General features: G+C 40.3%; 1 protein-coding gene across 2 annotated transcripts in view; it reads right to left on the reverse strand.

Moving 5' to 3' along the window:
* USP6NL (USP6 N-terminal like) overlaps positions 1–17548 on the reverse strand; it is a 252946-nt gene that overhangs the window by 150942 nt on the left and 84456 nt on the right. For both annotated transcript variants that reach the window (XM_040343385.1, XM_040343384.1), the window contains exons 2-3: positions 7855–7928; positions 5320–5402 (exon numbers count right to left, since the gene is read on the reverse strand). In XM_040343385.1, the coding sequence (XP_040199319.1) occupies positions 5320–5402; positions 7855–7928 (157 nt within the window). The remainder of the gene's footprint in view (positions 1–5319; positions 5403–7854; positions 7929–17548) is intronic.

Raw genomic sequence — 17548 nt, forward strand, 5'->3', positions numbered from 1 at the left:
ATGTATAGTCGACGCAAAGGAGACAGACCCTGAGAAATGAGGACAGTTAATATATGAATATTTATTCAGTTACATAGTTAGCCTGGTTGAAAAAAAAAGACATCTAGTTCAACCAATAAAAAGGGGAAAAAATAAAAATCATACAATCCTATATACACAACCCTTTACCCACAGCTGATCCAGAGGAAGGCAAAAAAAAGAAAAACTAGCGAAGCATGAGCCAATTTGCTCCATCAGGGGAAAAACATTCCTTCCTGATCCCCTGAGAGGCAAACAGATATTCACCATTTTACCTAGACATTAATATTCAGTTGTATTCTGTACATTTAGGAAAGACTCTACGCCTTTTTAAAAGAGATGAACATCAGTACTTGAGTAAAAGGAGCATCAGAAAATGCATCCATGAGTACAAAGGCCGACTTATGGTGGATTGGAGCAGATCATTGTATGGATGAGACATATGGAGAGTGCGCTCAAGGTGGCCTTTGTGTTTGGTCAGGTTACGTTACGGTCGGGTTACGTGCCTTCGTTAACCCACTCTCTGCTTTGAGTCTCTCCCCTCCCTCCCTCCCCGTCAGTGTGAGAGTGGCTCATGGATTGGGGAAGAAGAGCAGATGGGGGATCACGTGACTGCACAAGTGCGGTGTGAGAAAAAGTATTTAGCCTTTTCATTAAAATAAAATACAAACACATACTGTAGTTATCGGCAGCATAATCTGGAGGGGATACATGTAAAGTCACAATGTGACTTTACAAATGCTTTAACTTCCCTCATCACTCAGGGTCTGTGCCAAATATATATTTCTATTGTTTTTAGCTACCTACCTGGCTCTTGTTTGCTCCCATACCCGCCACAGTGAGGGATGGGGGGGTTCTGGTAGGACCTGTGACTGGGGTTAGCCATTACTTCACTTCAACATTGACATCTTGAGGAAGCAGCTTTGTGCCATGAAACATGTAGAGGAACTACAAATGTGAAATCATCTCCCATGTGTTTATATGCATCTTATTGCCATTGTTTGCTAGTTGAGACATTGTCTAAAGCCATAGTTGGTTTGAATAGCTGTATGCTCATATGGCATGGGGACAAGTCACAACTATAGGCAAGTCTTTTGAGGAGGCCAAATATATGTTTTTAATCACAATTTCCTATAATATACTGTACATTTTTAGAATACTCAGAAATATTGTTAATATTGTGGAGTCTTTCCTGGTGGAAATATTTTGCCACTTTCATTGAAATATTCAATTGATGGTATATACATCATTGTAGATGATGAGGGTTTTTTCTACTAGTTTGAGGCTGGCACACATACAAAGAATATTCTGTAGTTAGGATCCCATTCAACATTTCTATGCCAAACAAGCTTTTGAGCGGTGAAGAAAGTTTCCATCTTTTACACGCAGACAGCTCTTGATTGGAACACATAAGAGTACATCACAAGAAACTGTTGACAGAAAAACACCTATGCTCTACTCCATTTACTGTGTTTTTCAAGGTCATAAGTTATATACTGTCAATGTCCCTATTGAGAGTGATTATTCTAACTACGTAGCATCTTTCTTCACTAGGGATAAAATTACAATCCAACAAGCACGCTTTTATAGGAATCCATAAAGTGAGCTTTATGCGACTAAACCAACCCTGTGTTCATGTCTTCAAAGATGTTAAAGAGAGATAACCTAGCAGCCTGAAAACAATATATTTTCTTTTGTGCAAAAGTATAAACTCATGTAGTAAATATGTCATACTTTATAGTGCCGGAGAGAAAAGATAGATCTTTTCCATAGAGCATGTATCATAGATTCAGTAAATCAAACATGCACTACCCTAAAGTACATTGGGGGAAAAAAAACAGTGTAAATATAAAATAAATCTTGGCAGGGACAGAACTTGTTGCATTAAACAAAGAATAGAACCGTATGAGAATAAAAGGCAACCTCATACAAATTTTCTACATTTTTAAACTAAAATCTATGCAATCACAGTAACTAAGCAAACATCTTATCAATTTATTAAATACATTTTCCCAACACGGAAAATGATCTTGTGCACCTTGGGCATCAGGTCAGAGAGTAGGAAGCATGTCCAAAAAAATGGATTTTTGTACCTGCTGTAAAATCCTTTTCTTGGGGTCTAGAGACATGAGAAGCCTTAACTTGTGGGTTATTACTGGTGCCTACAGAGAAAGTAGACACTGGAAAAAATAAAATAAAAAATTAGCGAGGCCAGCCTAGTATAAGGCCTGTCACTACTAGCATACCTCAGTTATGTAGCAAAGCAGTGCCAAAAGCATGATCAGAAACATATCAGAGTGGGACCAGTGTCCTTCTCAAAGGGTTCCAAGAATAGAATTTTACAGATGGTACAAAAATCCTATTTCTTTTCCTTCCATTCAGGGACACATGCAGTCTAAAAGGTTAAAAACCCAGAACCCTGTATTCACCATATCTTGTCTCCCACAGTACATGGAAATATAAACGACTAAATATCTTTTCACATCAGCAGTCTATAGAAGTCTTCCGACTTCTATCAGTGACTTGTTAAAGCTTGTAGGGAGATTTTTTTATTCTCTTCTGACTGTCCTATGAGGCTGCAAAACCCTGACCCTCTGTCTGGACAGTGCTGATTGGCCCCGTGTCAATCACATGCACCCTCTCTCCCAAGAAAAAAAAAAAAACTCTAGCAATACAAACCAAACTGAGCATGTGCAAAATGCCCCCAAGGACCTGTTTTATCAGAAGATGGATTGGGGACTGTAACGGGAGGGCCCGTGGAACCCAGAAGCTCTTGAAAAGTATGATACACCCTTGTTTCAGCTTCCCCGGACCCTCTTATGTCTAAAATCATCCTATGTCCACTAGGGGCATAAGATGACTGAGAAATTATCCACAATATATTCCAGGATATCTGAAAAGACCCAATTACTGTTTGTTAATTCTGAACTTAACAAGTTAATTGAAAGATGTCAATGTCATCACCTCCAACCACCTGGCTACCTGTGTAATGTAAATTGAATCCAGACTAACTTCTAAAGATCTTCTTTGTGGATTGGGCTAATTGACCCTGTAATTGTGTGAAGGTGTATTTATGATAATGTGTATTGTAAGTTAGCACACAGCCAGGCTGGGAAACAAAGGTCATGCATATTAGTCATCAGCTGTAGTTAATTAGCTCACCTGCTGTCTGCTAAGGGAATAATGTGTATTGGGGCTCGTTCTGTAACCAGTGTGATGTTGTGGGTGGATCCGGGTCATATCTCCTGTGGTTCTTGCAATAACCTAAATTGTATATAAGAGCCTGTATTTCTCAATAAAGTGTCATTCCTGCTTGAACCTCAAACAGAGCTGTGTCTCGTTAAATGGGGGGAATTATTCTTATGGGTCTCATTCACCTGACTGTGGTGTGTCGGTAGCTGCCTTGTGTTCGGAAAGGGAAGATCCTAATCGGCTTTAACCCCTTTCGTATTTGGGGTGCCGTTACAGGGACTGTAGAAGAAGGGGAGGTTTAGAGAAGAGAGGATCAAACAGCTTTTTTGCACAATGCGCAGAATTAACCTCTTAGTTTCCACAGTATAATAAGCATGCTCCACTGCAATCTCCCTGGCGGAGGGAGGCGACAACAGATCTAGTAGATTCCATGCATAGTTTTTGGACTCAAACACATTAATAGCTTTGGAGATCCAGAAATGGGTGAATGCCCCTTTTGGGCTTAAGAACAGTGCACAGATGAGAGTAAAACCTCTAGAAGCATGCTGTTAAATGAACTGGTGTAATGACAACTTGGTCCAGAAAAACAGATTGCTCATTGGAGATATGCTAATCTGTGCAGTGACCCAGGAAGGATGGAAATGAGAAACTGAGGAAGGGGAAGAGTGGGAAACTCCAGATTAAACCAGCTCCTTCACACAAGCGTCTGAGATGCAAACTTTTCAAGTATCAACAAAGGTTAACAAATATCAACCAACTCTAGAAAGTGTGGGCACAACCCTTCATAAAGAGGAAGGCTTCTCTGAAAATTTGTCAGACTGAGTGCCAGACCTTGAGGGTGAATGGGAGTCGGGAGGACGAACTTGCCAAAAAGTTTCAGAGACAAAGTAGTGATTTATATAAAGAATCTTGATTGAAGAAAAAAATAAAATAAAAAATAAACTTGGTCTAATACAGAGCAGCTGCAGAAAAGCCACCTATTCTCTTAAGATACTAGCACAACACTGTGGCATGCTGGTAGTGGAATGGTTATCCTGGGCTGGGCTACATTTTTTTTTTTTTCATTTGCCAATATCCATTTTTTTGTGTAGGCAGTAGTATTACACAAAGGTTAAGACTTCCTGAGTCCTTTAATGGATGAGGAAGAAAAAGAAAGTTAATCTGTTCTCACAAAATGTGTGAAATAGAAAAACATTTGTAATCTTTCACCTGTAGTGCTTGGGGAACATTTTTTTTTTATTATAATTTTTTCTTATTAAAAGAAAGCCTACAAGGTGCTCGATGTGCAAAAATGAACTGTGGGAAACCAGCACTCTTGCTGTGCTTTGAAGACAAAACAAACTGTTTGAAAATCTAATAAATGAACACCATAAAAAATAAAAAAGTAAACAACCACGCTAAGTTAGGCTTGGTTCACACTGATGCGCTGCAAATTTGTTAAGTTTTTTTGTTCTGTGTGAGATGCAAATTTACTGCGATTTTCAGGAATTCACAACGCCGTAAACTTGCACAAGACCCTTTTTTTTTTATCGCATCCGTATAGGAATCGCAACGCATATATGTGAACGACAGTCATTGAAAACAATGACTTTATGGATGACATGAGAATTTAGAATGTTTTTGACGCATCAAATTCGTAATGAACTTGCATCAGTGTGAACCGGGCTTAGAGGTCTGTTCTGTCTAAAGGAAAACTATTTCAATAGAGTCTAATTGAACATCATCTATTCAGCACCGGTGACTCTCCTGGAAGGACAGCCTACATAACAGGCTGTCAGGCTGAAAAAAGGAGTAAAACATCCTCTAAAGCAGGGGTCTTCAACTATGGCCCTCCAGTTGTTCAGGAACTACAATTCCCATCATGCCAAGTCATGTCTGTGAATGTCAAAGTTTTACAATGCCTCATGGGACTTGCAGTTCCGCAACAGCTGGAGGGCCGTAGCTTGAGGATCCCTGCTCTAAAGTAAACAAGATTAAAATTACCGAAAAGCAACCAAGCATTGTCTATTATCTCAGCACTCAGGTCTTACATGTTAATAGTATGCAGAACAAATCACCCAAATTCTCCATCACATCTAAGAAACTTAAGAAATTAAGAAATGTACTTACTGCAAAAAGCCAAATCTGTCTGTGACCTTGTAGACGAGATAATCAGCATCCTCCCAAGGTTCGATCGTTGCACCTTCTCGGCCCTAACGTTTCAGAAACAAAACCAGGAACCTTTCAACATAATTTCTTTGCTACTCACTAAAATACATTTTATAACCATTCAATACAAACCCTAAAAGTAGAACAACGTATAAACCACTAGATGAAGCACAAACATTCAGGGTAAACATACACTTGCCATTTGTGATAAATTTGTAAATGGACTACAATCTCCCCATATACCGCTTATAATTTCTTAAAAATCCACTTTTCTATCCTACATGGTCTTCCCCCATATCTTTTAAAGCATGGACCTCCACTAATCTAATTTAACTCTGTGCGCCAACATCCCCTACCTCATTTAACACTTTCCCCGATTTATTTAAAAGTTCCAAACTTCCCAATTCAGAGCTCTTTTGACATCTTCATATTAAAAAAAAAAAAGTCATGCCCTATATACAAGGAAGAATGAATTTAGATAAATGAATGTGCTTTGAAAATATATTTAAACGAGACCCACATCCTTAGGGACTCATTTCAACTCTTTACAATCTTATTACTAAACCTAACTCAGACCCACATCGTTTGTAAGTGAGAGATGGATCTTGGGTTTGCGTTGAAAGAAGCTGATTGGGATAGGATTTGGATCGAAACCAAGACATCCTCACAAAATATAGCTGCCTTAGAAACAAATTATAAAGTACTCACGCAGTGGTATTTGGTCCCTGTCAGAATTGCGAAATATGCTCCAAATTAGTCTCCATCTTGTTTTTGTGGCGATCTAGGGTCACATCTCCATGATTTCAACATCATTTGAAATCCCAATCAATCCTGATCATACAATGGCACTCTTAAAAATTAAAACTGGCCACTTTTGTACTGCCAATTTAAACTAATTTTACAGATCACTACAGCAACAAAACAAACAATTGCTAAAGCTTGGAAATCCCCATCCTGAATTGCTGAAACCAAACATAGAATCAATAAAGCAATGATCCATGCCAAAACAGAGGCTATAACTCAAGATAAAATATCCAACTTTGAGAATCTATGGAGTCCTTGGGTGACTCACGTTTTGCCTTCAAATTTTAATGCCTCCCTACTAAAACCTCTTCTAATTTACTCTTTATATAGTTCTGGTAGCAGAATTGTTATTTCCTTGGTTATCATTATACTAAAAGACACATAGTTCCAATATGTAGTATAAGATTTTAGACTCTGAGGTCATCTTTTAACCAGGTCTATAGGTTGGTTTTATCCTTTCTTATACAATGTAATCTTTTGATCAATGATAAAATCGTTTCAGTTAGACTATCTTTAGTTTAGGCTGGAACTACAAATCATTATTACCATATATTCATATAAACAATTACCATATATTCATATAAACAAATTTGACAAGATAAGGTGTGTATGCCTATTGGAGTCACCTCGGGTGTCAGTTTAGCTGCTTGATTTTGTCTGCTGACTTATGGTTACCTTGCTACAAGACATTTATAGCCAGCAGTCAACTTCATCACGTTTGCCCATACCGGCTTAAGCCCTTACTCATCTGCATGGATATTCCATCAAGCCAATTTTTTTATTGGTGTTTTCCTGACCATCGGGGGTCATTGGATTCCAGCCTTAGGCAGCCACAGTTGGGCCCACCAAGCCCTGTATGGTGTCTACCGAGAGACAGCTTTGCATCTCAACTTTATTCTTATCTTTTTGTGGCCAATTACATCATCTGACACAGTTTGAACATCCTTGTGCCTACATAAGAGCATCCGTGAAGAAAATCAAATAATTTGCTCATGTATATAAAATCAAGGTAATTTTCCTCCATTGTTGCCAAGTCCAATGTATACTGTTCTAGCTGTGATTGTGCTTTTAACCCATTTTTATGGATGATATACTGTAATAAAGATTTGAATATTTTTACCTTTTGGAGCATGTCTGTGGTGCCACTATTATTCGGTTTTCTATTGGAGCCACTAGGGCACCAACATTTTTTTTCATAAAAGCGGTTTTTGTTTTGTGACAAAGAGACTTCAAATGAAAATCATTCCTAGCTGAGCTAAGCGTTTCTTTAAAAGGAGAAGCCTATGGTTTTTATGCTGAGCTTCTCCTCTGGGTCACAGGAGTGCAAATTTGTTTTGCACTCCTATGACCCGTTTTCAGCAGAGCGGTCTGAAGTCCACACTCAGCTGACGTCACTGCCATCAGCTGGGGCAGCGCGTCATCACGACTTTCAAGTCGGGATCCGCAAGCTGCCTCGATTGATGGCAGTCTCAGCGAGCCGCTGCGATGGCCCCTCCACGGTTCAGCGCTCCAATGAGCGCTGAGAAGTAGAGCAGAAGCGGTGCTGACCGACAGTAAGCTTCGCTCTTCTTGGGGAGAAATGAGAACTGAGCTATCGGCAGTGTTCGGTGGCTCGGTTATCAGTGCAGAGACGCCGAGGGACAGATGCAGCATCAGTCTGATAAGGTACTAAACAGGAAAAAAAAAACTCACCTTGTCATATTTGGCAACTATATCAGCTCGTTCTTGTGCAGATTTAATGGCCGCTTCTTCCTCAGAGTCTGGATCTGTAAGTGAACAAAGAATATTTACTCTGACTGACAGGCAAAGACCATGAATACTGTTAAAATGCAATTGCAAGCACAATATTTAATTTACTGTCAAGAATTTTTTTTAGACAACGGCACTCAGATCATCAATAACATGGCATTTCATCTTTTGTCATTACCAACTGCAAAATAAAGAAAGCGAAAGATTATGAACTCCGTATAGTGGATCTATCGTTAAAAAAAAAAAAATTAGTTGAAACAAAAAGACACATTAGTATTAAACGCCATTTTTTCCCATTTAAAGAAAAGCTCAATACAGGCAGTTTGTTCATAAGTGGAATTTGTTTGTAAGTCAGAACACTGCATTTGTAAGTGTAACTTACACCTGTGCATGGATGTGGGATGTTCCGGGCGCTTGTTTTGTTATCTGGGGCTCTTCTGACCATGCAGTGTGGGTTGTGTCCAGAGGTGTTTGGAGGTATCCAGGACCAGCATGGGGCACAAGTGGCCGGCATTTAAGGCCGTTCGTAAGTAGGAGTCGTTTGTAACTCGGGTGTTCGTAAATTGGGGACTGCCTTTATTAGGTTTAATGCTGAATATTTGATAAATGCTTACATCCCACACCGATGAATAATTGTAATCTGGTCAGAGTGGTAAATAGTAGGATATCACATTTTAAGATGCTTTATAGGGAAATTAAACCACCCACTTGTTATGTCGCTTACGTCTTCAATCACTAGACCGTATCAGAAACTGAAGCTCCACTTACCATGATTAGTTTTAGAGGGTTTCACTCTTTGATGGGTTTCTCATTTATTTTACAAAAGTAGCAGATTTAAAATCATATTGCTCGACTTTATAAAAGGTTGTAGGGAGGCATAGAGGGTTGAAAATAATCTTTCTGCTGGAATCGGCGAGAAATATAAGCAGCCTGCTGCTAGGTTAACCAGTCATCACTGAAAATTTCAAAGAGTTTGTGTGGTTGGTTTCCAACACTGACAGTACTACACCAGTCCTTAATGGTTAAAATATAAAGCGAAAAAAGCACTGAATAGGTAATGAAACCATGTCAGTAGTGTAGGACTTTTTGTGGTGTTTCGTGTCAGAAGTAGGTGAGCTAATAATGTAACATAGACACATATATAGAAAAGTATCAAAATTTAATATAAATACACGAAAACAAAATGAATAAAAAATACAACGACAGAAATCATTGATTGCCCTGTTGCAGATAAGATGTGACAATAATTAGATGAGTAGAGGGCAGGTCGCCGACATGTTTCGCACTACGCGTCTTCTGGGCGCCGCACACATCTATGACATACTCTTATCGATAACTGTGGAATGTCAAATAACGCCAGTGGATACACACGGAGCAGGACTAAGGGAAGGTGGAAAAATACACCGGGCACAAGCGTGTCTGGGCAACAACTTCACCCCCTATTGTTGTGGTTAAGCAACGCTTAGATTCCTATATGACCATAGTGATGGATACAGAGAGGTTATGACGAAGCAGAGGCTCCTGTAGTGCCTGGTGTGGCATACATATGGAAGTCACACACCTATTGCAATGTGCAGGTTAAGCGTCCTCTCTGGTGGTGAGGTTCTGTCACCAGGTTCACACGCCAGGAACCTGGTGACAGAACCTCACCACCAGAGAGGACGCTTAATCTGCACATTGCAATAGGTGTGTGACTTCCATATGTATGCCACACCAGGCACTACAGGAGCCTCTGCTTCGTCATAACCTCTCTGTATCCATCACTATGGTCATATAGGAATCTAAGCGTTGCTTAACCACAACAATAGGGGGTGAAGTTGTTGCCCAGACACGCTTGTGCCCGGTGTATTTTTCCACCTTCCCTTAGTCCTGCTCCGTGTGTATCCACTGGCGTTATTTGACATTCCACAGTTATCGATAAGAGTATGTCATAGATGTGTGCGGCGCCCAGAAGACGCGTAGTGCGAAACATGTCGGCGACCTGCCCTCTACTCATCTAATTATTGTCACATCTTATCTGCAACAGGGCAATCAATGATTTCTGTCGTTGTATTTTTTATTCATTTTGTTTTCGTGTATTTATATTAAATTTTGATACTTTTCTATATATGTGTCTATGTTACATTATTAGCTCACCTACTTCTGACACGAAACACCACAAAAAGTCCTACACTACTGACATGGTTTCATTACCTATTCAGTGCGTTTTTCGCTTTATATTTCAGTCATCACTGAAAATAGAAATATCCGTTTTGGATGAACTTGACATTTATCAGTCTGCTGTTCGGAGAGTACTAAAAGATCGAGCTAGCATGCTCTAAACTATTGTTCAGATGCAACAAGGAATGTGTGAGCAAGTGTCAACCCATTATTCTCAAGGCAGCATGTGCAATTGCTGAATCTACCGCTCTGTGACTCAGGGTAGGAAAAACAAGATTTGTCTCCAAAATGCCAGCTTTAATTTCCTTTTCTTGAAGGTGCTAAGACAAGAAGAGGATAAAAGTAGAATAACTCTGACCTCCATTCATGCTCCTAATTTATCAGAGGAATTCATTACTTTTTTTTTTTTTTCTTGTGTGTGCGCTCAGTCTGGGAAAGAGACATTCTATAGAATTGTTAGACTGGAAGTCTTAGCTTCCACGATGTCTGGACATAAACGGCTGCTGGAGTTCATTGAAAATTAGATTTTGAGCTTTCAGACCCAGTAAATCTGACTAACTGTATCAGAAATATGTGACCTCAGGTTCTCGAAAGAGGGAAAATGGACACTGAAGTGTCTTGTTCTCCAGGAAATGGGTTTCTGCATGTCTAGAAACAAAAACTCATCATAATTGCACTAGACAGCAGCTTCCTACACATCATTGTGAGCAAAATCCCAACTACACTCAAAAATAACCTCCTTCAATCATTATACTAGAAACCACAGTAAGATAAAGTGCCGTTTGCTAGCCCTGCCTTAGTCTAAGTGGATTTACATACAAATATGATTCTAAGAACGACCAGCTTCAATTACCTCCATAAACACCCACTTTATCCACTTCTAGGTCTGTGCCAATTCTGACATTCCTAACCCTACATGTAAAAAATAAAATAAAAAATAGAACCCACAAAGCAAGAATAAAATGGTGGGTGAAGCAAAATGTTGCATGATATTTAGGTAGCGGTTTTTCGAACACAATAAAAGAAAAATAAATACACATTAATTTATTTTAATGCACAAAAACATAATACCCAATTGTTTGGTAAAATATAAAATATGGTACGTGATGTTAGTTTATTTCTGTAAATAGAAACGTACTACTTTCAAGCAGAACTTACCAGTATGTTTATGTAATTTGGCAAAAAGTAAATTGTAACCAAACTTCTCAGAAAATTACAGTAGTCATATTTTTGGGATTAAAAGCAACATACTTTTGAGTGACCTTGTTTATATGCACTCTTATCACAGTAGCTCTGAACTGTAATTGAAATATTCAATTGAAAGTGCTTTGCTATAATCTTTAAAATAAAGAATGGATACCAAAAATGTTGGGTTTTTGTTGTTTTTTTTTAAAAAAACAATGTACCTTTTTTCTTTTCTTTTTTTAAACTTTATTGCCATCACAAGGCATCAACAACAATCCTTGTGACATGTGATGTCATGGGCCTTGACAGGTCCTTATTATGGAAAGATCTGGGGTCTATTGGACATCAGATCTCTCCCCTCTGGCTTCCAAAGCATCAGATCAAACCAAGACAGGTTTGATCTAATGCTTTCCGAAGCCAGTAATGGTTTATTTACATGAGACTGAAACCAGAAGTGGCAAAAATCTATTCGCTTCCAGTTTCTGACATCACACAGTGGGAGGAACATCATCAGTTCCCCTCACTGTATGCCCAGCGCTAGACGCTACCAGTTGCATCCTTACCAGGCTCCCTGATCAGGCGGGAAGGGCTGGAAAAGGCAGCAGTGGGAAAAGGGGGGCATCCCCTGCCACCGCCTTTTAAGTATGACTAAAGAAAGCTAGTCACAAAACTTCTGCCAATGACACCAATAGAGCCAACCAAGATAATGGAAAGAGAAAAAAATTAACACATTGTAGAATCAGGTAACTGGGCTAAATGCAGTTATTTTTATAAATAGAAACCGACTACTTTAAAGCGGAACTCAGTAGCACGTTTATGCAAACTGGCATATTTAAATAAGTAACCAAACGTCTCCAAAAATTACATTAGTCGCAATTATATTTTTAGTACAAACAGCACACGGAGGAACCTTGTTGATATGCATATCCAACAATAAAAAAATACCTTTCGAACCTGCAAGAAATTTAGTGAGCTCATAAATTCATGTGCTTCCCGACTGTGTTGACTGCTGTGAATTAGAATAGTTCTCTGAACTAGAGAACACCTTCCCTGTCATATTATGGAGATGAGCATGGGTTTCCGCCAGATACTGCAGTTTCCTCCCACACTCCAAAAACATGCTGGTAGGCAATTGGCTCCTGTCTAAATTAGCCCTAGTATGTGTATGTACGATTGTGAGTTAGGGACCTTAGATTGGAAGCTCCTTGAGGGAAGGGACTGATGTGAACGTACAATATATATGTACAGTGCTGTGTAAATTGTCGGCGTTCTTTAAACGCGGAGGTCCAGTCCAATTTTTTTTTTTTTTTAAAAAGCCAGCAGCTACAAATACTGCAGCTGCTGAATTTTAGAAAATGGACACTTGCCTGTCCAGCGTGCCTACGATGTCGGCAGCCAAGGCCGAGCAATCGCTCATCTCTCGGTTGCCTACACCGCCATCCTCTGAGGGAATCGGGAAGTGAAGCGTTGTGGCTTCACTGCCTGGTTCCCTACTGCGCGAGTGGCGCAGCCCATCCTCACTGGTCCCCACTGTCTCCTGCGGCCAGCGTGTTTCCCAGAAGACAGCGGGGGCGCGACTCCCGGGGTAGTCTATACCCGGAAGTGGGTGCAAATACCTGTATTATACAGGCATCTGCACCCCCCTGAAAGGTGTCAAATGTGACACTGGAGGGGGGGGGGTTGCAAAAAGCGGAGGTTCACTTTATGTGGACCTCCGCTTTAAGTTCCTAAAACAAATGAGGAGAGAAGACTGTGTTGCACAATAGTAAAGCATGTCTTCTCCTAGGGTGACAATGCTGCTGCTCTATGGATACATCACAGTGAGCAAGTGTCACCTTGGAACAGGAACTGTGTTCCTGCAAGATCAGCAGGTGAAAGAGGGAAAAAATAAATAAAAGCTGAACAAATGCCACAACAACATCTAAAGATCAGTAATCTGCAATATTTTATATTTGTTCTTGAATTTAGATACGCGTTAATGGTTTGACTGGAATCTTGCTTTAGTAAACTAGATCAAAATTAATTCATTGCAAACCCAAACAATTCAAACTGAGCAAAAAGATGAAACTATGCAGAAACCAAGGTTGTCTTTAGTAAAAACTGCATTCCAGAATAAGATAAGATCTAGACATGTAGTCTCATTCACTGAAGCTACAAACAAATCTTGACATTTCCTGTAAAAAAAAAAAAAAAAGGCACATTAAAAGCGGAGTTCAACCCATTTTTTTTTTATTTGGTCTGTGCTGCATGCCCTTAGCTCATACGTTTCACAATGGGCATTTTTTTTTATTTTTTTTGCTCGTAGATACCTTTTTTATTATTTCTCCATGACTTCCTCTTAGGAGTTTACATCACTAGGCGATTCGCAATGGTTCCTGGGAAAGCAGCATCATGTATCCAAAAGTCCTTGAGAATCTGAGAATCGCCTACTGCCGAAATCTCGCATTATTTTTAGCTAGGAAATGGCGTGAATGGAAGTTAGCCCAGCTGAGTGCATGCTGGGAGCTGTAGTCTCCTCCCTGCGGAGAACAATGGGGCCGCAGATCTTCTGGGACTAAATGTCCCACAATGCTCCTGTTGTGATTGTCCCTCCACTGTGGGCAATAGGGAAGAAAAAGTCGGCAGGAAGCTGGGCGACGAACCCAATGAGAGAGCCGCTCTCTTCTCTGCTGACAGGAGAATGGGAGGAGGGGGGCGAGCGAAACATTCCAACAGCCCGCCTCCTCCCGTCACACCACCGCTGCCTGAGTTCAGCAAAGCGATGCTAAGGAAATAATGCGTGGGATCTAGAGGTGCATGCTGGGTAGCCAGCTGCGGAGGAATCCAGGAAATTAACACAGGAGGGCTTCAGATGCCCACGACTAAAATGGAACCTGCCTGCTTCCGAGATCAGTGAGTAACAAACTATTTTTAAAGCAAAAGTGCAAAAAATATGGGACATGTTAGAAATGGTCATCTACATGTTATGACAATTCCAGAGCCGTCTTTAAAACAAAAAAGATTTGGGGGACTGGAACTACGCTTTAACTATGACCTTCCCCCCTCCGGAGCATCCTGGACTGGTCAACGAGATCACAATCTTCCATAATATTCTTATGAAGTTATTGGTGAACTGCAAGAGTTCAAGGCAAATAATACACCTGCAAGCTCTGCATACATCTCCAAGAATCAAACAAATATGTACAGTAAATACAGAAACCAAACAATGGACAACGCAGACAAAACCACCCAACGAAGGAAAAAGACAAAACTGCAAATACAAGTGGCAGAATATAACAGACTCATATCAGCCAGAGGAATACAAAATCCCGTTATCAGATGTAAATATGCTCTCATTGAGAAGCTGGCAACTTTATTTTTTGGGCGTGTGTCACTCACTACACACGTACAACAGAAACAGACCGCACTGTAGACATAGCCACCCCAATGGTGAGAAAAGATGTAAAATGGTTTGATGAACAGTGTCTGCATCCAACCAGATGTAGGCACTGTTCGGGTATTTTGGCAACTGTCAAAATGCAATGGCCTGCAAGCGATAGATTTGCCATACGCACTACTAGCTAGGTTAGATTTAAATAACACTTAAAATGGAGAAGTATAGCCTTTTGTGGCTATTACCTATAGATCACAGTGCAGAACGTTTTGCACTCCTTTCAACCCTAAGGCCCGCTGTCAGCTGTCGCAACAGAGCCAGTCCAGGCTCTAAAAACATGCTGGCCAAGTGGTCGGGGGTCACCCAGCAGCCTAGACTGGCACCTGGCTCAATGAGCTGCTGAGAGCCTGAACCAGCCTCTACTGCCCCTCCACCCAGCGCTCCAGTGAGCATGGAAGGACAGAGCAGAGAACCAGCGATTGACAGTCCCAGCTCTCTGCTCATAGCAGAGGGAAGAACTGAGTGATCAGTGGCGATTGCTTGCTCAGTTCCCACTGCTGAGCCAGAAGGGGACAGATGCAGCATCAGATTAATGCTAGATGCCTCTTAAAGCGGATCTCCCACGCAAAATCGTTTTTTTTTAAATGGTCTATTTAAATATGTAATAGCACTGCTGTGCTAAACTCACGTTTCCGGAGTAATATTGTCCCCAATAAATACTTATATTCTGTGTTTCCTGCCGTTGCCATCTTAGCTATGGGCGTAAGATTCCCATAGGCAGGCACTTCCTATTTGCGGTGGATGCTGTCCCAGCATTCACCGCTCGATCTCGCGCATGCGCACTGGCAAAGGTGACCGGCGGCGTGAGCGTCTCTGTTGTCATCGCAACGGCAGGCGTATGAATGAAAAGTTCCCACCCCGTTGTGATGATAACACAGCCTCGAGTAACACAAGCACAGCCTGAAAGACCGGAAGTTTAAAACGCCCGCCCCTTCCTTTGTTTACATCCGCGTCACTTCCTACAAAACAAAGTCGCGCGATGTTTGCGAACAGAGCGGAATATTATAATTAGGGAGCTCTGACACAGGCTCCCAGCAGACACAGCGTGGCACAGGAAACTGGAGAAAACCAGTCGAATACCCGAGGGGGGGCAGACCGGAAGCCTGGCTGATTAATAAGGTACACGAACACTATATTAAATGAAAATGGCCGATTCCTCATTATTTAGGAGCAGTAGGAATATTGAGCTGCAGTTGAATTGAGGGTGGAGATCCGCTTTAATGCAGTATAAATTTTTTTTTTTTTTTTTTTACAAAGTCCATATTTCTCTTTTAAATCTTGTAGTACTGATACTCTGGCTACAATCCACTTCCAAAATCAAAAGCCAGCTTCTGCGGCTCTCCAGATGTCAGAGCATTCCCAATAGACCTATATAGGCTCACGGAAAAGACACTGAAGCAGTCTGCAGATCCAAGTAGTGAATCAAACTGTTGTATTCAGCCACAGGCTTAGTACCAAGAAATGAAGTGCCATTTACAAGATAAATTCACTAGTTTTTGGTACATTTGTTTTGAATTGGACACATTCTTAAATGACCAGATTTAATCAGCACTGTGGTACATTATACATTAACACCGCTAATCGGTATTTCGATCATTATTGCTTAGCATTATATACAGGAGACTAGAACTTTCACGAAAGCATGCCATAAGCTTTCAGAATTATAACCTGGCAGCTGTGCTCTTCCATCCTACGACTCCAAATTCCTAGTGGCCACATTGACATGTTTGTGCTGCTTGCGGCTAGCGTGATCTTGGCTACAGCTGATAGTGGAGGATGACAAGCAACTTCTTTTATATTTTATGATAGTTTGTAAGTCTCCATCCCTAGAATAGGTTTATTAATGGCAACTTTATAAAAAGGAATATCTGCCATAAAATAGGTACTAGTATTCTCAAAACAGAGCAAGCTACTTCTTTCCTTAATTAAATTCCTCCCAAATGTATTATAACTGAGAGGATTATGTTCATACAAAGATGCCTTGTACTGTAGAATGTATGGGAGTTCAATTTCACACAGCCTACGACTTAACCATCAGTATGAAGCAAACAAGAGAACTGACCACTGAATTAGTAATCACTGCAGCATAAGGGAAAGTGTGTCAACCTGCCATGTATTTATTAAGTCTTTAGGGCTTTGATTTAAAGTTCAGCTCTGGGATTCTGCCTCTTTCTTTGTACTGAAGGCAACTTCCAATTCTCTGTAAAGCATCCTAGGAGCTGAATATCTGCAAATAGCGACCAATGGCTAATGCCATGATCCCCAACTATATTCTGCCCTCTCTCACCTCCAGAATCTTGCTATTGGTTAGTAAGGCCACCCATCACAATTATGGGCCAATAGCAAGTCACAGGATGTGGAGAAATGAGAAGGGGGCAGCTCTCATAATTTTACCTTTAATTAAAATCCTACACCAAATGCAGGTCTGGGAATTCATCCTAAAACTACAGTTAACTTAAAGTGGATCTTCACCACTGCATCCGAGCACCACAAAACCAAAAAACTATTAAATTCATTTTTAACATTCAAACGCATTCCCCCATCCATCCATTCATGTGCCCATGCTTTATTTTGTTGAAACATCCCCCTAGCATTTCTGGCCACGGCCATCTTGGGTAAGGGAACATGATTCATGTAGCATTTACTTCCTGGAATCAATTTTCCCTTAGCTCAAGCTCCTGAATACATCCTGGAATGTATGATATCATTTGCATAGGCAATAAACCAGGAAGTAACTGAAGAAATGTATGTATGTATGTATGTGTGTATATATATATATATATATATATATATATATATATATATATATATATATATATATATATATATATATATATATATATATATATATATATATAT

The sequence above is a fragment of the Rana temporaria genome, chromosome 3 (assembly GCF_905171775.1).
Source record: "Rana temporaria chromosome 3, aRanTem1.1, whole genome shotgun sequence".
Classification (NCBI taxonomy): Eukaryota; Metazoa; Chordata; class Amphibia; order Anura; family Ranidae; genus Rana; species Rana temporaria.